Source organism: Branchiostoma belcheri, unplaced genomic scaffold (assembly GCF_001625305.1).
Source record: "Branchiostoma belcheri isolate BF01 breed outbred unplaced genomic scaffold, Haploidv18h27 scaffold22, whole genome shotgun sequence".
Taxonomy (NCBI): domain Eukaryota; kingdom Metazoa; phylum Chordata; class Leptocardii; order Amphioxiformes; family Branchiostomatidae; genus Branchiostoma; species Branchiostoma belcheri.
Window position 1 is genome coordinate 526,395 of NW_017803713.1, and position 21,270 is coordinate 547,664.

General features: G+C 40.6%; 1 protein-coding gene across 1 annotated transcript; it reads left to right on the top strand.

Moving 5' to 3' along the window:
• The first annotated feature begins 651 nt into the window (after positions 1-651).
• On the top strand, positions 652-19,955 carry LOC109470095 (polycystic kidney disease protein 1-like 2). The gene is made up of 31 exons (XM_019768875.1): positions 652-997; positions 1,263-1,452; positions 1,935-2,148; positions 2,722-2,887; positions 3,459-3,547; positions 3,721-3,843; positions 4,440-4,631; positions 4,788-4,913; positions 5,129-5,237; positions 5,594-5,679; positions 6,113-6,370; positions 6,883-7,098; positions 7,472-7,739; positions 8,319-8,512; positions 9,358-9,594; positions 9,868-9,966; positions 10,252-10,430; positions 10,814-10,879; positions 11,329-11,490; positions 12,207-12,366; positions 12,910-13,012; positions 13,453-13,701; positions 13,826-13,912; positions 14,256-14,443; positions 14,627-14,698; positions 14,962-15,201; positions 15,611-15,974; positions 16,614-16,852; positions 17,332-17,437; positions 17,989-18,157; positions 18,527-19,955. Exons 1-31 carry the CDS (start codon positions 652-654, stop codon positions 19,833-19,835), a joined length of 6,606 nt encoding a protein of 2,201 aa, XP_019624434.1. The 3' UTR covers positions 19,836-19,955.
• The last annotated feature ends 1,315 nt before the right edge of the window (positions 19,956-21,270 follow it).

The following is a 21,270-nucleotide window of genomic DNA, read 5'->3' on the forward strand; positions in this document are numbered from 1 at the left end:
AATCGTACTTTTCGTTCCATAAGACTGTCCGGCCGGGCCCCGGATTGGAAATTTGACTCAGCGTTATCAGCACAATGTATCTGTAAGGCAAGCCGACAACAATACCCAATGAAGATGTTTATGCACGTATTACTACAGGAAACGTGACAGCTACGGGAAACTCGAGCTTGTGCGGCTCTTTTACCTGCACTGATCACGCCGTCTGCATAGAGATAGCTGATGGAGCAAAATGTGTCTGCGAGCCGGGATATGAAGGCAACGGGACTATTCTCTGTACAGGTAAAAAATAGTTCGTGTAGCCAGAACTGATTCTAGCTGTCCTCTGAATTTTTAAATTGTTACATTTGTAACAGACGTGATTTCAAACCGTGACAAAATGGCAAAAACCAAGGCTTTTGCTCCAAATTTTTTCAGATATTGATGAGTGCATGACGGGAGCTCATGTGTGCCTCCGTGACGAACTCTGCTTCAACAGGGAGGGATCGTACGCCTGCGCCTCGTGCTACCCCAACATAGCCCTGGTGGGAGGAGGGGGCCAACTCTTCGGCTCCTGTCCACATCAAACGGAGGGTACCTTTTACTGTGCAATCTACCGTATCAGTGGACTGTAACGTAGCCTATTCATTCCTTTTCAATTGGTCTTTGTACGCGATGGATGATGGCCTAACCCCCTCAAAAATTACAATTCCTGAGAATGTTGAAACAGCCGGATCTGAACTCACCTTACCGAAGAACGTTCTGCCGTACGGGAAGGTCGCCATCCGGCTGGAGGTCACGGTGGAGGAGACCTTGTCTGGACTCCGTGTCGTGACGTCAGCTGAGCAGTGGGTGAATGTCTTATCTTCGGCACTGGTGGCTGACATTGCCGGTGGCTCAGCAAAGTCACTCGCACGTGGCTCCGACATTGTCCTCGACGGTTCGTTTTCTACAGATCCAGACGCCATGGTGACAGACGCAGCAGACTTCACCTATAACTGGACCTGTGTAACAGAATCAGGTACGTTGTTGTAGTATACGTGGCATCTTCAAGTTTCTATCAGCCTCCTTACAATTTATCGGCATTTACAGAAGTTTATTACAGTTGTACGTTTATCAACTCGTATACTCCATATATCAACCCGTATACTCCATAATCCATGTTCTAACAACAACAGTTGTAATTTTCTAATCATGTTTTTCATGTATACTTTTGTTGAAAATTTTACATTCACATATCATTAAAAAAATTACATCAGCAAATGCTATGTTTTACCTTGGTATAGGAACTTCATGCGAAGACGTTTTTGGTGATGGTGGAACCAGCCAATCGTATGTCATTTCTTCCAACAACCTCCAACCGAGTGTACGTGGGTTGACTGTCCAGCTGAGCGTATCGTTCCAGGACAGAATTCCTGGGACGACCTCTCAAACACTGGAGGTTTTCCCGGTTGGATCTCCGTCCATCTCGATCAGGTAGGCATCCTGCAGCTTTGAAACGTGGTTAGTATTTATACCAATTCTTGATGCTGCTAGTGTTGGTCCTCCTTGATGTGTTGGTCTATAGTCTAAAATAACAAACTTTAATGTTCATAAGAACTTGTACAGACATTTCACGATATACAACTTATGACACAACTTATGCTATAATAGATAATCATGCCATGATGCTGTTATACATCGCAAAAGCCTATATATTAGATTAGAATGGAACTGTGCTTGTACAGTTATTGGTGAAATCTGCTGTGTTTGAGCATTCTTCATATCTATGTAGATATACGGGGACAACATAAGAAGATCCTATTAAGAAGGGGGGGGGTATTATCGGGGTGGGGTGGGGGTGGGTAGACACCCCCGAGTCTTTTTGGAAGTTCCCTTAGAATGAGAAAACATTAAGAAAACTTACAACTGATCGTTTGGCATTGATTTCAGTACTTGTATTTTACCTCTGTTTATAGATGCTTCAGCAACTGTAACAGGAAAATCAACCCGTCAGAGAAACTGATTCTGGTGGCGGAGTGTACAAACTGTGAGGAGAACGAACTGGTCAGTTACAACTGGACGTTACAGGAAGCTCCGGACGGGTTTGGCAGGTCCGATTTGAACTGGGACACCGAGAGCACCACGGGAAGAAACCTACCGGATGTGGTTTTTGAACCAGAAGTTTTCACGGTAAAACGTTTTATCCGTAAATAAACAAATTGTCTCTGGTATTATACTATGCTTTTGATCGTTTAAAGGTAGTGTGGGTATAAGGCAGTGTTGCGTATTTGTATTTTTTTTATTGAATAAAGCAATACAAATACAAGGACGAAGTGGGGCTGAACTGAAGTTATACAACTTATTTTACAGCCCCACCTAACATTTAACATACATTCAATAGTCATACAGATTTATATCATTTATATTTATTTATATGTTACAAACAAAACGGAGTATACCATGTAACAAGGAAACGTTTAGTGCCTCTTATAAAAGCTTGGGTAAATAACTTTTTTTTCATTGTACTCGTATTCAGAGGGTATCGCAAACTATCCCCTGAGTACAAGATGGAGCCTGGTACTTTCAGAAAGGGCATCTAAATCAATCAAAGAACCGATTAACACAGAAAGGTTGTTAAGAAACAAAGGACAGTGTAATATAAAATGAGAAATAGATTCGCAGGGGTACCCACAAATACATGAAGGGCTAAGAATCAAAGCACGATTATTTGTATTACCAACATATATTCATGTATACCTATAGGCTCTTGGTGACTACACGTTCAGAGTCGAAGCCTCACTGGACTACGGTCGCCAGGGCTTCTCTGAGTACAGTTTTGAGCCGAACGAGCCGCCTGTGGTCGGAAGCTGCACAGTCAGCCCGGAAAACGGCACGGCCATGGTGACAGAGTTCACTTTTACTTGTACAGGTACGTATGACCTGGATGACACGGCATATTAAGGACGTTTGACATACAGGCCAAACGTCCTTGAAAATACTTAGCCTCTACAATATTATTATTTTTTTAACGGAGTGGTTGAATGCAAGGCCTATACGACCACTTCTCTGCATTGAACTAGAAATATGAGAGAAGCATGGCTATGTCAAGAGATGGCGGTGAACGTTTGATTTGAGAGCCTGTAGATTGTAGGTTGGTGGGAAAAAACTTGTCAGGGAGGGAGTTCCAAAGCTTGGCCGTACGGGGAAAGAAACTGTCACTGTAAAAAGATTTCGAACAAAGAATTTGGAAGTTGTGTGAGCTAGTGGAGAACCTAGTGGAACGTTTGAAATTCTGTAATAAAAGTTATTGTAATAACAAAATTAGTATCTAAACTCAAGTTTACCTAGTTTTATTTAGGAAAGCTTTTGATATTGATGACCCAAATTGACAAAGAGCCCCTTCTATTCAGGTTTCAATTTTGCTAGTTTTCTTCGGCCAAGCTACTGTTTTTGAGGACACAATTTGACAAGTGGCTCCTTTTATACATCGTTTTCCGTAGGGTTTTCTGACTCAGACGAGCCTCTGACTTACACCTTCCTCTTCAACACGGACGCTGCTGCTGGATTTACTCCGCTGTACACAGAAACGGTATGTGTATGTTTCCCCTAAATGTAATAACGTCTTGAAATACCTAAGAATTGATAACCCTCTGCTTTTATCCCTAACATATCGACTCATCACATATGAAGATGTAGAATTCATTGATGACGTTTGTATCATGTCAAGACTTCTTGTGCAAGCTAAAATTCTGTTTTTGACAGGAGCCGACGACACCACCACAGCTCCTGCCTGTTGGCCAAGAGTCACGTGACTTTGTTGTGAGAATCCAAGCTCAAGTCTCGGATTCTCTCGGAGCGACATCGAACGTCGAGACGTCTGTTCAGGTGAGGTGCAAAATGTAATGTTATCAGTCTACATGTAGGTCATTTCAAGTCACTATACCAGAGCCATAATACTAATAATAATATGGGTTTTATTTTAAACATTTCACAGTATTAGCAAGCATTTGTAGTCTTCCTAATGATTCTGTATCTTAACTTGAAATGTTCATTGATTCGCAATTCAGTAACTGGTACTTATAATTAAGTTTACTGCGAATGATCAATAAATAATTGTTGAGTCTTGTGTTACGGAAAATTGGCCAATTAACGATCCTATATTTGTCTAATTTGAGTCCCTATACGTGTAGCCAGGTACCCATGGAGGTCCCGTATCTTTATACGGGATAAAGATATTTAAAGTAAAAAAAAAAAAAACTAATCGACGCAAAATTCAGTTCTCAGCAATGTACGATTCACAGCAAAGAATATTTGTATAGATGTTCTTATGTTGTTCATTTGAATTTTACATATGTTAAAATGGAGGAGTAGACAAAACAGCTGATGAAGATCACCTTTACAAGTTGTCTCCCCGAATGGTAGTAGGATGTAGATATACATGTACAAATATACATATGTTACAATGCTGTGCAATGTTGCAGGTCCTGGCACTTCCAGCAGAACAGTCCACAGCCGTAGCCTCGCAGCTCGTGGTTGGGGAGAACAGTCCTCTAACCCAGCTGGTGCGGGAAGGAGACGCCAAGTCCTTGGTGCAGATGTCCAACAGCGTGACGTCTGTCTTAAACACGGTCCCGACTAACGCGTCAGCCGAGACACGGAGGGCAGCCACTGAGGTATAGATGATCAAAACTTCATTCACTTCATAATGTATTTATGAGAGGGAACTTCTTCAATGACAAAAATTACAATTTGATTTAAACTTATTAATGCAATAGAATAACGCTGGTAAAAAACTGTAACTAAAATGCTTTTCATTTTGTCATCAACAGGCTCGAGAGGCTCTTGTTAGCGCATTGACGACCATCAAACCTACCAGCGTGTCGTCTGTGAACCTTGTAGCGAGCGCGCTGGGCTCGGCCACAAGCGGAGGGGACGACGTGTCAGCGGACTCTCAGGTGATTATAACATACAGTTATATTTCTGAGACTTTCTGAAACATCTACCAAAACATTTTTTTAAAGTGACATTATATATGTTGACGTATGGTGTATAATGATGATAGTGCATAAAATAAACTGAATGTACCAGTTATTATCATCATCATCAAATTAAGTTAGATGATGGACTTGGCGTGTAAATAAAAACACTGCTTGATCTTCTTCTTTCTTAGGTTGCTGCTGCAAATTCCTTAAAGAACATGGCAGGATTTCTTCAGAGTTTACCTCCTGAGGACCTGGAAATAGGCCAGATAGAAAAGTCGTCTTCATTCATGTTTACAGGTGACTTGTTTGTTTCTATGTGGCAAAAAGATACTTAGATGCTGCTTCTTCTGCTTTCCTATGTTCTGCATAGTCATTCATTTAGACAAACATGTGAGTTGTGTATTTTTGTTACTGTGCAGTGAAGGCTCTTTGTTTATGCTCGCACATATACATGTATATTGATTTCTTGTTCTTTCCCGTCAATCAGTTTTATTATAATCAAGAGGAAGAGATCATAGTCTTCATTCATCAAGTTAGTTATCATTACTAACGTTAAAATCAATATCCGTGTCGTATACATAAATCTAGAAAGGGTATCAACTGTTTATGTTACTTTTTCATTAATGAGTGTTTGTTTTTTTGTGCCTTTACAGCTGTAGTCAATATAATGGCTGGATCCTCAAAGGTATCTGACAAGACCAAAATCTCCAATGAGACTGACAATGACCAAGTTGAAAAAGTAAGATACTAAAAATGTTTGCTTGAAATTTCTGGTCTGTAAGATTATCAATTGAGCTATTGCATTACTACGTCACAGTTTGATTACCTGTTCTAAAGAACATCCTAGAACGGTCAGTTAAAGAATAAAGATAATTTTTAGTTTGGTTTTTGCTGCGTCTAGTTTTATTGGCACAGAATTACATGCCATAATGGGTGATTTAGTTGTGACAATAGACGAATGTAGTATAAAGGCCTTATATCAAGGCTAACGCTACACAAACACACACCGCGCGACGCACCCCTGTACATCAATTGACCACAAACTGTCCCGACATTCATTGCGGTAAACCATAACGTGATAATGTAATAGGACCATTGGATCATGGTGGATGTTGTCTTGCTGAACTCTCTTGTTGTGTTTGTTGACCATTTTTCTCGTTATTGTTGTTTAGGCAAAGAAGACAACGCAGGGCATCTTTGCTGCCATAGACACTATGAATGAATTGATGCTTGCCCGGAAACGACCGAACGAGAAGCCGACTGTGATCCAGCAGGGTCCGTTTGAGATGGCCTTACAGAGGCAGAACTGCCGGGACATGAGGTCACAGATCGTCCGGCCCTCGGAAAACAGCGACACGTGGTTCCGGATTCCGGATGCCTCCACTCTGTTTGGACAGTCGTGTGGCCGTGGACAATCCGTGGGGTTTGAGGTGACTTTCATGTTTATCTTTCAAACAAAATTAAGCCACTAAGAACATACGGTCATTATATATTAGCACTATGCTTAACATTTGATGAAGCAACGCGCAAACACCGCATATCTTATTTTGCGTTTTATTTAAATCTTCTGGGCGATCATCGGTTTTTCGCCATCTTGTGTCGGCAAGAATGGCCACGCTGTGCAACGCAATTCTCGGAAAATATCGCAAAATCTCGGAAAATCTCGCTGTGAACTAAATGGACGTAATTTTGACCTTTGTAACAGCCGCTCTCGTAAGAGATGTTTGGAAGATCTTGAAAATGAGAACCATAGCCCACCCTCTATATGTTTAGCAGTAAAATAAAAAAAAAATACACGTAAATTGAAGATTTATGAACACTCATACTCAATATGGAAAATAAAGCATATGTTGAGCAATGGTCTTCTTTGTAAAGGATAATGTTTTTTTCTGACATTAGTTAAAATTTCTAAAATGTATCCTTCATATTTCTTGCTCAACAGAACTACCACACGTCCCTGAACCCATATTCCTACGCCGGCAACTCAGACAAGATTAAGTCACCTCTGGCGTCACTGAAGTTTAGAAGTGACTCGGGTCCTGTCGGGGTCAATGACCTGCAGGTTCCTATTGACGTCATGATGCCGCAGAAACCAGGTACTGTGGTGGTGCAGACAGAGCGTGGGGAGACCACACCGACTGGACAGGACGTCATGTCGGTGAGAAAACAAGAAATTTTTTTTTAAAAAAGGGACGAAGAGGGGAATAGCTGTTTGGGTTGCGTTAGTGTGGTGACGATGTGACACTCAAAAAACTTTGTAAAATTGGTGATTTGCATTGTACTGACGCTTCTCCCATTCATCCTTTCTCTCCCAACTGACATCTGCTTGCAATGTTTTTCATTTATACTGGAATCTATCTGACTCCAACTACCCAATTGCAACGTGATATTTAGCGTAAAACCGCAAAGAGTACGGCAAGACACAATGGGAGTAGTAAGTTTTTCTTCGATTTGTGGATGATTGTCGGGTCTTGCAGTACAGTGTTATATAGTCTTTACCAAGAATAACAGAAATATTGCTTTTTTTCCAGATGCATTCCTTCAACGTTACCGAAGCAGACAGCTCCGTCCATGTCACCGTCACACCTCACGTGGAAGGAATACCTATCCGTTTGTTCCTCGGTATCAACAGCGCCCCCTCCCGACAGGTCTATAACTGGACAACGTCCTTGCCATTAGCGGTGGACTCCATGTACTCAATTCCATTAGGAAACAACTCTTACCTCCGGCCAGATCCGTTCCAGTGGTTTCTGTCAGCCAGTGACTTGGGTCTGACCGGATCTGAACAACTGTTTCTTGGTAAAGTTCCATTATTCTGATAATAAATACAAACATTGAATGAATATACCTGATTAACCGTCGATTCATGTACAAAATTACGAACCTGTATTAACCTTAACCGTTAACTATTTAGTAAAGTAAATTAAATAATTATTAAGTTAACATATCAAATGAGGTATTTACTTGATATGTAATCCATAATTAAGGACCTTATTTTACTATACGGGCGGTTGTTACTGTATTTTAGATTTAAGTGTATCATATTTTTACCCCTTTGTGTTTTTCTCACATTAACCACATAGTATCAACGAGACTCAGTATCATGCAGCAAGTTTAAACTGTAATTTCCAACACAAGAAATTGGACTCACCCAAATTTTCGAATGTACAACTCCAGTCCAATTTCTTGTGTTGGAAATTACAGTTTAAACTTGCTGCATAATGACTTCTACCAACACAGATAAACTTTCAAGATGAGACTCAGTATCAATAACTTATATGTATAAATAATAAACAGCTTACATGTATTAATGATAAGTAAGAAGCACGGAGAAGGTGATAACTGCCTCAGTATTTTGAAAGTCTTCTTGTTTTGAAGGGGTGGACCACGAGCCATTCACGAACGACACGAGTACCAACGATACCACAGTAATGTGGGGTGACCTGTCAGAAGCTTTGAAACTGGGATATGGTGGAGTAAACTTCACCTTGAACTACACTCTCCAGATCTTCACTTCTAAGTGCCTGTTCTTTGATGACGCTCAGCAACAATGGAGCTCTGATGGGTGTGAGGTGAGCAGATATTTTTATTGCAACAGCCCCTAGTTTAATTCCGAACTTCCAGTTCAAGCTGGACTAATTCCATAACTCAACAACCTAACATCTAGATGGGCTAATATCGTAAACTATTAGTAAAATAATGTAAGAAATATAACATTGTATACATAGCAGCCATCAAGGACTCTTTGGGGACTAACCTAATATGGCAGTTCCCAGGCTCCAGCTAGGCCATGTTAATTTGATTATATGGATGACATCCGCGCGCGCATGAATTTTCGGCCGTTTCAAAAAAAAAAGTTTTCAACCATACTGTAAATCGTACAAAACAGTTGCAAAATGAGCAGAAATATACCGTAAGTTACAAAAAAATAAGTAAAAACTATACCAATGTCGTAGAATGCCAAAATCAAACGAAAAAAAAGGAAATGAATTTGAAGATTAGATTATTCGCCAAACCATATTCTGTCCCATTTGTTCAACCCTCATGACCACGTAGATTTCATAATGAAAACAACTTTCTTTTTTGCAAAACTTTTTTTTATTCGCACGCGCGCATCAGTTTTGGGGCTCCCGGAGGATGTCATCCATATAATCAAATCAACATGGCCTTACCAGAATCTGCAGAATTGGGTTAATCCTCAAGGGTCATTGATGTCTGCTGCATATTTATTACATAATTTCTACCCATAATTTACAATATTAGCCCATCTAAATGTACAGTTGCTGTAAAATGGAAATTAGTCCGTAATTAAACTGGAAGTGAAGATCATTCTCGTTCTTCTTGCTTGCTTCTATCGGTTGCCATTTACTATGATAGAAGACAAGATATTCAAGCTTTCCTTTTTCTGTTCCTCCAGGTTGGCCCGTTGACCAGTACTACATTGACCCACTGCCTGTGTGACCACCTCACCACGTTCGGCTCCGACTTCCAGTTCTTCGTGGCGCCGAACTCCCTCAACATCCTGTCGGCGCTTCAGGGCTTCGCAAACATCGGCGAGAACCCGTCGGTTGTCATCACCATCGGAGTCCTGTTTGGACTTTATCTTCTGATTGTGATATGGGCAAGATGGGAGGACAAAAAGGACTTGTCAAAGGTAGGATAAGAGTAAGAATAGTCCAAATGAAATAAAATTTGGTCATCAATCCAAAAAGTTGGTACAGTTGCGGCAGGCATTAACCAATTGATTGTTAACAGTTGTTTATTTCACCCTTGTATTGTTAGGCTGGGCTTTAAAATGAAAACGTAAGCCTTTCATGTCAGAGCTGACTATTTTGTTCTTCCAATGTAACGTAATCTAAAGAGGTCATTGATTATGTCAAACTTTTGTCTGATGGTAATGTTTAGAAATGGCGGTTTCTTATTCCAGGTTGGGGCTACAGTGCTGAGAGGAGCAGGTAGAAACAGCCACTCCTACCAGGTTCAGGTGTTCACGGGAACCCGCGCCAACGCTGGAACCAGTTCACAGGTCAGATGCAAATTTAGAACCGTCTTTATCTCCATAATGGCAATTTCATATACTCAACCAGCACTTTTCTCAACTAGGTTGTCCATCAGACACCTTCCTGAGCTTCTGAATGGAATAATGCTTCTCGCCGCTTTCTGTAATCAGGGGTCGTCTTGATCTGATTATTTTGTTACCAAATGTTGCTACATGCACATCCACATGCATTTACGTATCAATGTATTTCTGACAATAAAATAACGCTCACTGCTAATAATATAGCTGAATTGTGTTTTTGTTTTGTCCCAGGTGTTCCTGGTGCTAAGAGGAGAGTTGGGTCAGTCTGTTCCGTATGTGTTGGAAGACAAAACCCGCATCACGTTCAAGCAAGGCGCTGTAGACACGTTCGTGGTGACGTCATCTGTACATCTGGGTCCTCTACAGTCTATCCATATTTGGCACAATAACATAGGACCCTACCCGTCCTGGTAAGGCGTTTTATTCGTATTGAGACCTTCAGCGTTTGGCTTCTACAATGGTGTTGGAACTTTTACTTACAAGTTGTTGCACGACGATACCAAAAGTAAATGTTCTGGTTATTTCTTTACAAAGCGAATTGAATAATACCTATTGACGTCATAAAATCCATTAAAAAATGTCATTCGGAAAGAGTAAAAGCTGGGAACACAGCTTTCAACAATGTTTGTTTACGTTAGACAGAAATGAGAGAAAATTGCAAGGTTTGTTGCTTAAAATATCGTAATTTCTGGTGAAAATATGTTACATGATGCCCCTTGAAAATGTTTCTTTAAACAATTATTATATTATGGTTATGAATGTGTGATATTTTACTAATTTTATTGTCATATAGGTTCCTAGAGCAAGTTATTGTGACCGACCTTCAAGAGGAAGCCAAACACGTTTTCCTGTTGAAAAGGTTGGTTTTCTTATATTTATTCATCTATTTTGTCAAAAAGTTGAGAAAAGCGTTGTACAAATTGTCTCGTGTAGATGAATTTCTAAAATAGTGAATATTATAGATACATATCATAAGATGTCGTAATGGCTGAAAGTAAGTGAATTGTAGATTTTTTTTTTTATTTTTCTTCGGCTAAATATCATTCATTTATTTTATTTTTGTGTATTTAAAAAAGAGCAGAAAATCCCTAACGAGCCGATGACAGAAACCAAGTTTCTCTGCAAGGCTGACTCCTCATAAATTGTATGGAGAAACGAAGATGGAAATAAAAAGGAAGCCTAAGATCTAACGAGAAGTAACAAACAGATATCAGATAATGATCATAATAATTGAGATAAATACAACAGGAATGAAGGAAAATCTGTATGGATCTGTATGATTCTACTTCTTCCTCTTGTTAAAATCAGCTGGCTTGCTGTTGAAGAGGGAGATGGAAAGGTAGACCGAGAAGTAAAAAAGGCTACAGACAAGGATCTGACCCGGTTTGCTCGTCTCTTCTCCACTAAAACGTCTAAGGACTTCCGCGACGGCCATCTGTGGTTTTCTGTGATTGGTCGGCCTGCAACAAGGTTTGTGGTTTTCTGTGATTGGTCGGCCAGCAAACAAGGTTTGAGGCTTTCTGTGATTGGTCAGCCAGCAACAAGGTTTGTGGTTTTCTGTGATTGGTCGGCTAGCAACAAGGTTTGTGGTTTTCTGTGATTGGTTGGCCAGCAACAAGGTTTGTGGTTTTCTGTGATTGTTCGGCCTGCAGCAAGGTTTGTGGTTTTCTGTGATTGTTCGGCCTGCAGCAAGGTTTGTGGTTTTCTGTGATTGGTTGGCCAGCAACAAGGTTTGTGGTTTTCTGTGATTGGTCGTCCCGCGACGAGGTTCGTGTTGTTCTGATATTGATCTGTTGGCTACAAAAACATTGCGACAGTACGTTGACCTTGGGTAGCAACAGATCCGTCAGAAATAATTGTTCTAAATTATTTAATGGATAATAATAGTTATTTTTCTTATGATGAAAAATGAATTGTACTTATATAATTGAATAGAATTATGATTGCCTCTGAGGGTCAAAATTTTTATTATCAAAAGCAATTCCAAAATTCTTATCAAATGCATGTCCATATGTTTGTCGAATTAGAAGAGTGTTATCTTATCATTGATTTCATGTTATAGGCTGTTACTTACCATTTGATGATGTGATTACTTGCATGGCGTATTTGAATACCAATACTTTAGAACTATTAGTTTTGTCCAAGATCTCTACCCCCAAATAATCGTTTTTTTTGCACCTGTACAGTCCCTTTACCCGAGTGCAGCGCATCTCCTGCTGTCTGTCTCTGCTGATGTGTACGATGCTCACCAACATCATGTTCTTCGGTAAGGGAGAAAGTATGCCGAAGCCACCGCCAGTCTACATCCTGGGGTTCCAAGTACAGTTTCCCATCTCCTGGGGCCAGGTACATACTACACTGCACTACACATGTATTTGCTTGGTTCAGTGCCATATTACTGGAATGATATTGAAGAAATTATTATCATTTGCTTATTACTCCCCAGGCCAGAAGAATATCAACATTGGTTATGCACGGGGTTGAGAGCACCCGTCTCCAATAGTCACGACCGCATTAATAATTATAATTTTTGATTCTATCCAGATGGCCTACATGCACATCCAGATGGCCTACCATATGTTGTCTAGAAGACAAAAAACATGGTAAAGCATTGTGTGTAGAATGCTGAAATTCTACATTCCAACACTGAATACTAAAAGTGCATGTATTAAGCAAACAACACTGTATATTATGACCGCTTCAAAACCATATCCAGTTGCTTGAGTAACTGCTTTTTGGCGTAACACTGTGCTATTTTGATCATACACTGTCAACCACTGTTACTTCTCTCTTCTTGAAACATAGGGAAAAAAATCAGCATACTTTTTAATGTATGTAATTGTTTTCATCTCATGCTCACCCCCACCACTACATTAATTATCATTACAGATAATGATCGGTATCCAGAGTGCTCTGATGGTGATCCCCGTCAATCTGCTCATTGTCCAAATTTTCCGGAATTGCGCGGCCAGACCTTCCAGAAAAATCAGGGGTAAGCGCCTTAAAGATTGTGTTATTACCACATTCATTACCACATCCGTAATTGGAATTAAATTAATTTCTACCATGCAACCGTATCTTTTGCTGTATCTGATATATATTGGGTTTTTATTCTTAGTCTTTTTCTGTTCAATGTTCATTTATTTCTTTTTAATTGTGTTGTATGTTGAAATATATCATTCAAAAGAAACCACAATACGTTTTTGATTTATAAATACTACAAGTCGTAACACTGTTGTTAGTGCCCTGTCCACTGTATAATGGTACGGTCCAAAAAGTGGTGGGTTGTTCTAATAACCGACCACTTTTGAGGTTACGGCCTGGTAACCAATGGCAAATGGAGCCTTCTGATTGGTTGAGGCCTTCTGGCTATATGATAATGGAGAATAATTTTGTTTTTCCTTCACGGGTGGAATGGCACTGTTTTTATAGATATGAGAAACGTACCAAGAAAAGATCCAGAAGGCAGAGCATCCTCAAGGATGTCGTTTAGCAAGGACGATACTGTATTAGACCGGAAATCGTCCTCCTACGAAGTGCCATCAGGGGGTGAAGGTACATCCGCCGCTAAAGTCAGCGAGAAAGTTGTACAACAAGCCAAAGAACAAGACCTCCCACACCAGACAGCCGTTTTGGTCGAAGAAATTGATGATGTGGAAGATGAAAGCTACGACGCCACAGGTATAATGTACTTTGTATTTACGTATTTATGTACTTACGTAATTTATCTCAATAAACTTTCCCCAGATGCATTGAAAGGTGTCTGACGTAGATTTTATAATCATCATTTTTGCCTGTGTTTCAGTGATGCAAAGTGGCCAATCTGAGAAAATTGCTGAGATGGCAAAGAAAAAGAAGAAACGACTTTTGCCATGGTGGTGTGTATTTTTCGGTAAGTTCATCTTCGGTTATAAAATTGACTTTTTTTCTTGTATGCTCGGTCTTCATTATTGGTTTCTAAATTTAGGCCCTGACGTTCCATATAACTATCATCGACAACAAACATTGAATCAATGATCATAGCAATGATGTGTGTGTCTATTTCTTTCTTACTTGAACTAAGTGTTCAATTATACCTTGATATGCATATGCTTGCTACCATGTATACGTGTTTTATGATGCCTAATGATTTATCCTGAGCAACATAAATGTGTTCGGATGGTAGGCTTGTACCAATGTGACGGGGAAATAGACAAGTAGTCACAGTATGTATAACGTTGACGTCTGTGTTACAGCATGGTTCCTTGTGTTTTCCACGTGTTCCCTGTCGGCGTTCTTCACCATGTTGTACGGGTTCGAGTACGGCCGTGAGAAGGCCGAGGCCTGGGTTCTCACCTTCCTCACTTCCTTCTTCTTCGACCTCGCCATCTCTCAACCACTCAAGATCCTACTTATAGGATTCATTTTCGCGTTAATAATAAAGGTAAAGAAAACGCAGATTGTTGTACGAAATGCAAAATGTATAGTAAGACAGACATATGTTAAAATGTTAAAATTTACTAGCATCTGTTTGCGTTTTAGTACCAATTTACGTATATATGAAATAGATACTGATATAAACACTTTTTGCTCATCGACGTATAACACAGTTCCTCTGATATTTTAGAAACCTGACTCCTTGGACGATGACGTCCCTCCAGCTCAACTTTACGAAGATGAGGAGTTTTTTGGACCTCAGGTGAGTGTCTTGTTTATTTTTCACGTCATTTGTACAATGTATTAAAACAGGTCATAGTTCTAGCAAAATGCAAGTATTAAAACAATGGGTCTCATGGTTTGAAATAAGATTAATTTGTAAATTATACAAGGAAAATGTTATTCAAGAAACAGTGCTGATTTTGAAGTAGCATCTACAACTTTTGACAACTGCTATTCACTTGTGTATCTGATTACCAGGATTTCTTACCTTTATCGACGTGCTTATGCCATTGTTTGCCTTAGACTGAAGACCAACCCAAAGAGACAACCCCAGAAGCGACTGGTCCTCCAGATCAGGGTGTACTGGAAGTTGCCAGGGAACAGCGGTTCGTAGAGCTCGGCTTCAGGGATGCGTGTTACGACTTTGTGTTCTACACCAGCTACATCCTTCTCCTGATAATCATAGCGAATGGGAACAGGGACCAATACATGTACCAAATGTCCAACCACCTTCGTGACACCTTCATAGGACCATTCTCAAAGGTAAGAAGCGAAGACCAAGCAGAACCTGCACATATGTAGTTTTACAATAAAGGTCATTCATTCATTCATTCATTCATTCATTCATTCATTCATTCATTCATTCATTCATTCATTCATTTAATTATAAGCGAGGGGAATTGATGTGAAATATTGAACTGATGATCATCGTTACACGATGTTAAGATCAGATTCACGTACTCTGCACTGATTAGAAAAAAAGCCAGGATAGCGAATGTAAAGTATAGCCAGATCGTGTCTATTACCAAGATAGGATATTTTGCTTTTTTTGCTATTTATGACTACTTTTGACCATTTTCATCATTTCGTGATTATTTGCATGTAGAGTAATGGTGTAGCAAATAGAAAATGATCAACTTTGGACGTTGAACGTTTTTCTTTTACTTTTCAGGTCAATGATTTTGAAATGTTCTGGAAATTCGTCAGAGTAAACATGACTTCAGACCTTCACGACGTGAAATGGTACAATGAGAAGTCCCTTAACAGGCCAGGCTTTCTAGAAGACACCAGTAGTTTCCTAGTCGGGCATCCCAGGCTCCGTCAGGTCCGAGTGTCTGCAGATAAAAGCTGTGACGTCCCGGGGGTAATGGCGAAGGTGATGTCTGACTGTGACCGGTCCTACAGCCTCTTGGACAGTGACGATAACAGTTATGACGTCGGCTGGACACATAACAACATGACATTTGACGTAAGAAACTGGGAGAATGTTTCGTACGGCCAGAGACCATGGATATATCAGCCTGCATCGCTTAGCGGTAAGGATAACACATATTTTACAGAAGAAATATTTGCCCAGCGTTTGTTGGTAAAACGTCGTTTGTTGGTAAAACGTTTGTTGGTAAAACGTCGGTAAAACGTTTGTTGGTAACATGTCGGTAAAACATTTGTTGGTAAAACGTCGGTATAACGTTTGCTGGTAAATGTTGGTAAAACGTTTGCTGGTAAAACGTCGGTAAAATGTTTGTTGGTAAAACGTCGCGGTAAATGTCTGTCCGTTTCAGAGGAAATTCAAGCTCTTCTGGTGGATAACTTACGGGGATTATTTTCGGACTTTTCGGGTGATTTTCGTCACTATTTTCAGCATCACAAAAATCGAACTGAACTAGTGATTATTTGATGTAAGGAACTAAGAAAAACGTTAGAGAATGGAAATACTACATCACTGTTATGTAAAAAATATAAAGAAATAAAAAATAATAATCTACGCAAGTTCACCAGCAGTAAAAAAGAAAATAATGTTTTTGAATTTTGTTTAACTGGATCAACGTGTTTACCAGTTTTGTCTGATCTTGTCAACATTATTTCGTTTACGTGAAATTGAAATACACTGAATCTGTAAGTGGGTTTACAACAATGTCTTTTATTTCTTATGTATTCTCGTTTCTTCTACCCAGCGGCTGTTCCTGACTCTGGCGAACATGGCACCTACTTCGGCGGCGGTTACCTAGTGGAACTATCCAATAGCGCCGACATGGAACTGATAGATGAACTGCAGGAAAAGAACTGGATAGACGACAACACGAGGGCAGTTTTCATAGAGTTCATCGTGTACAATGCAAACGCAAACCTTTTCGCTGTCTTCAACTTACTAGCTGAGTTCACCAACCTAGGAAGAGTCTTTCCACAGAGTGAGGTATGTGTTTTAGAATATTGTTTTACTCGACAGCTTCTATTACTGTGAAAGAGTTACATCTAACATCCTATGGTCCACCGTTTTTATATCGCTAGTAAGGCAAAGCAAATAGTTTTTCACAACATAATTACAAGTAAGGTAAAGGTAATCACAACATGTTTTCCTTTATTTTGTTTGCCTTCGAAGAAGGAAAGCATAGTGTCATTGCTCTTTTTCTTCATCTTCCCCTTCTCTTCCTTTTTCTCTTTTCCAAACAAAGTTCAATGACCTGAACTGAACCGGACGTCTGTCACCATGGAAACTATTGTTACAATGTTGCAATTTAATAGTAGGAGGGATTTGGACTCCTGTCACCATATATATGAATGCATTTCAGTCAGAATTAAAAGAGTAGACCTTATGCGAAGGTAAGCATAATAGTATGCATTTGCTTTGCAAATGTTACCGTTCTAGTAAAGTTTGTCTTTTATGCTGTTTAGATCATGGTGGTCCGGTTGTACCCGTACACGACAGCCTGGGGGTTCGTTCTGCTGGGATGTCACGGACTCTTCCTACTTGTGTCTTTGTATCTTGCATATAAAGAAGGTAGGAGGGATTCTTTGCCTTATTTCACTTTTGCCTTAGTTTAACGGTATCATGTATCCGGGAACAGTTTTATAAGGTTAGTTAGTCTTTTTTCACAGCCGATTGTTTTATTCAGCCGACGTTTCGGTGACCGTCTGTCACCTTCCTCAGGGCAATTCTGAATTGTTCACATTGCACAGCACACTTATAGATTTGAAAAGTTAACCAGTCAGAATGGCCCTGAGGAAGGTAGCTGACGGCCACTGAAACGTCGGATGAATAAAAACACTTGGTTAAAAATGCGACTCTTGATTCATTACTACCATGGAAGTGATTGGTCATTAATTATCCTGATGAAGGCTACAGTGGTCGCTGAAAAAATGACCTCTGTGTAATTGTGTGTTGGAATAAAGTTTAACGTTTTACTTTGATTCATTACTGTGTTATTTCTTCGCAAATCGCTGCTTAAATATCGTGTCATTATGAAAGACATAAACATTGATCTTTGTTGTTACACCAATATAATCGTGTTAGGTTGTTGTAAGTATATGTCATATCTTAAATTGTTTCAGTTCGCCGGATACTGACGTTGGGAAAAGAATACTTCAAGATGTTCTGGCGTGTAGTGGAGCTCGTGCTGTCCCTGTTGGCTATGGCGGAAATCGGGGTTCACCTTTATACCGCCTACCTGATTCTCGGCTTCAACACAAGCAAGAAAGAAAACATCAGCGGGGATGAGAGGTACGGCATTTGCATAAACTATGCATTTCTACTATACATGAGACTATCGCTTTTTATACTAGTAGACATCCACAATGTATTTTAGGCACTCTTGAGGGGATGTCAGATGTAGTTTATGCCTTTTTACGGCATATGCAATTTATGCCTTTTTTGGAACCGAATATTAGTATATTGGAAAACACCCTTTCTTCTGCTAACCGTAACGTCTCTATCCATTGGAAATTTGGTTTAGAAATGGCAGTGTCATAGATTGTCATGCAGTTTCTCCTGCATGTTGATAAAAGTACTCTAAAATTACAAGTTACCGCTAATTTTATCATCGAAAAGCTGGCGTGTCATCTATAGTAAACGTGTTGTTTCACCCCACAGATACAACAAGTACAAACAAGCTGCAAGCTGGGAGAAAATCAACACGTACATTCTCGGCTGGCTGGTCTGTGTGGCGTGTTTAAAGATGCTGTATTTGTGCCGATTCAACAAAACCATACAACGTGGACCCAAAGTCGCTAGAAAGTCACTGGCAAAATTGCTCAGCTTCCTGATTATATTTGTCACCTTCTTTATGGCTTTCTCCCTGTTTGCGTACCTTGTCCTCGGCACAAAACTCACCAAGTATGGAAGCTTTGTACGGACCATGCAAACGTTGTTTGGCGTCATGCTTGGAGACATGGACTATCCTACATTGAAGTCTGCACACGACGTACTTGGGCCGCTGATGTTGTTCGGCTTCGTAACCCTTTTCGCCAACATCTTGGTCATGATGTTCCTAGTCATTCTCAGTGATGCCTACTCCGACGTCGTCGAGGAGGAACAAATCCAGGGTAAATCTGAAAATGACAAAATCAAAGAATACGGCGTGTACAGGTTGAGGAAGCTTCTCATGAAAAAGCCCAATAGTGTCGCCATTACCAAGCAGAAATCCGAAGCAGAAATATCTGTCATAAGCGACATGCCGCCATCAATTCCTACAAGAAACATCGATGGAAAGTCGCTGAAGAATTCTTTGTCCGAAGATAAGGCAACATCGGAGAACGACCTGAAACAAGGAGCCCATGGACATCTCTGGTTGGATGACGACTGGCAGAAAGTACGATCGATGTATGCGGGGAAATTTGACGAAGCAGCAGTGGCAGTGGACATAACGTGGCCTGAAGGAGCTTGTGAAAACTCAAAAGTTGGGACAGCTCGGCGCCGCAGCTCAACATTTCAGTCGAGACGTACACTCTCTGAGATTGAAGAACATACTCCTGCTCCATTGAAGCAGGAGGGCTATGGCAGTACTTCGACAGGGCCAGTGGACATGGCGTCTTCGGTTGATGTTGCTAGTGGGAGTCAGCAAAGCGAAGTCCCACCTGCCCGGTCCAACAGCTTATTAGCTCTTCTACATAGAATTCGCCCTTCCAGCTTTGACAAACATTCTCAAAACGACGCCTTGGAGAAAGATAGCGGCAAGGACAGTAATCCTGCAGGGTCAGTAGACATGGCGTCTTCGGTTGATGAACACCAAAGTACTGCTAAGGACAGTGATCCGGCAGCACCTGTAGTTATGGCGTGGTCGGGGGATGTTGCTGGGGAGAATCCAGTTGGAACAGACCGTCGCCGTATCGAACGTCAATCTACCGTTGTCTCCTTCAGCAGCGTTGTACTACCACTTCCAGGGTCAGACTCACCAGTCTAATGTCATCTTGGTAAATGCATTTCTATCATTCCGTCCCGTCCCAAATGCTGCTGTAGAACTGTAGAACGGATGAACAATAGATCAGGGAATAGTGCATGCGTGTCTAGTCCTTAACTGTAATACCCACACACCACCACCACTATACATGTCTCTGAATGTAAGAATATTCAAATTCACGTACCTTTACTTAAAGAATTTTCCTCCTCTGTGCATGTTGTGTATGTCTTTCTTAGTTAGTTTTCACCATTGTCACCTCCATTTTTACCTCCATCAGATAGCCGGGCAGTATCCACTTGCCAGGAGGTTGTCATTTGTCATAAAAAAAGACCAGTACCAGACAGAAAGCGCAATAAAATTTCCTACAAAGCACACGTAAAAAAAACCCAAAACCAAACATATGGTAGGAGAGTATGTTGTATTTATAGTTCTTCAATATCGGACCAATCACAAGTCACATCGATTTGTATTCGTTCGTATCATTTTATTGGAGCTGCACTTTTATATCTTTCATATTCCAAACCGTACAGTCCTTTAGCCGCAATTGAAACAACTGCCATCGTAAGTTCACATGAGAGCTGAAAGGCTTCTATATACAGGCCCTTCGATTTACAAGCAGCCCCGCTTATTAATTTCAGCCACTGTCTACGGAGAGGGAGATAGTCAGCACAATGATAATTTGTTATACAATAATAATAGTAATAAATTAATATAGTTAACCTGTCATAATGTTGTATCTTCAATAGTGGGCCAAGGTGACAATGCATATTTACATGGGCAATATTATATCCATAATTACATACCTGGTGTAGTTGGTAGCTACTGAATATACAATTCAATAATAGGTCTGCCCTTTACGTAGGACCGGGATTTTTATAATAATGATAATAACATCATCAAAAGCATCATCGGCATGGTGGTCTTAAAAAGGTGTACTTAGGTCGACCTGTTCCACCATGTACATGATTGTGTATGTGGTGAATTGTAATAAATAAAAAAATAAATGAATACATCGTCATCGTCCAAAAAGCCTCGGTCACAACTCGCCGTGCGTGCTTTTTGTCCGTACGTTTTTGTCGTGGCTACGTCTGCTACGTTTTTTCTGCAAACGTAGGGTGGCCGGCCGAGGGAGTACGTCACTCGCACGGTTGCGCAAGGTGTACGTACGTGGTCTGCACGACACGCCTGGCCGTCAGCGGTTGCGTGCATCGTACGTTGCGCAAGTGGTAAGTGAGTTGTACGTGCTTACAACGCACGATCTCTGTGCGATTGCTACGTTGCCGCGTACAGGCCGTACCTACACGTGCGGCGTACGCACGGTTTCCTTACTCACTCGCACGTTTGTAAGTGCGTGCACCTCCTGTTAACTTCATCATCACTAGCCGCCCTGGTGTCTTCCGCGGCCCGTTTCTTGGGTCTTGTCTGCTAGTCTTCTTCT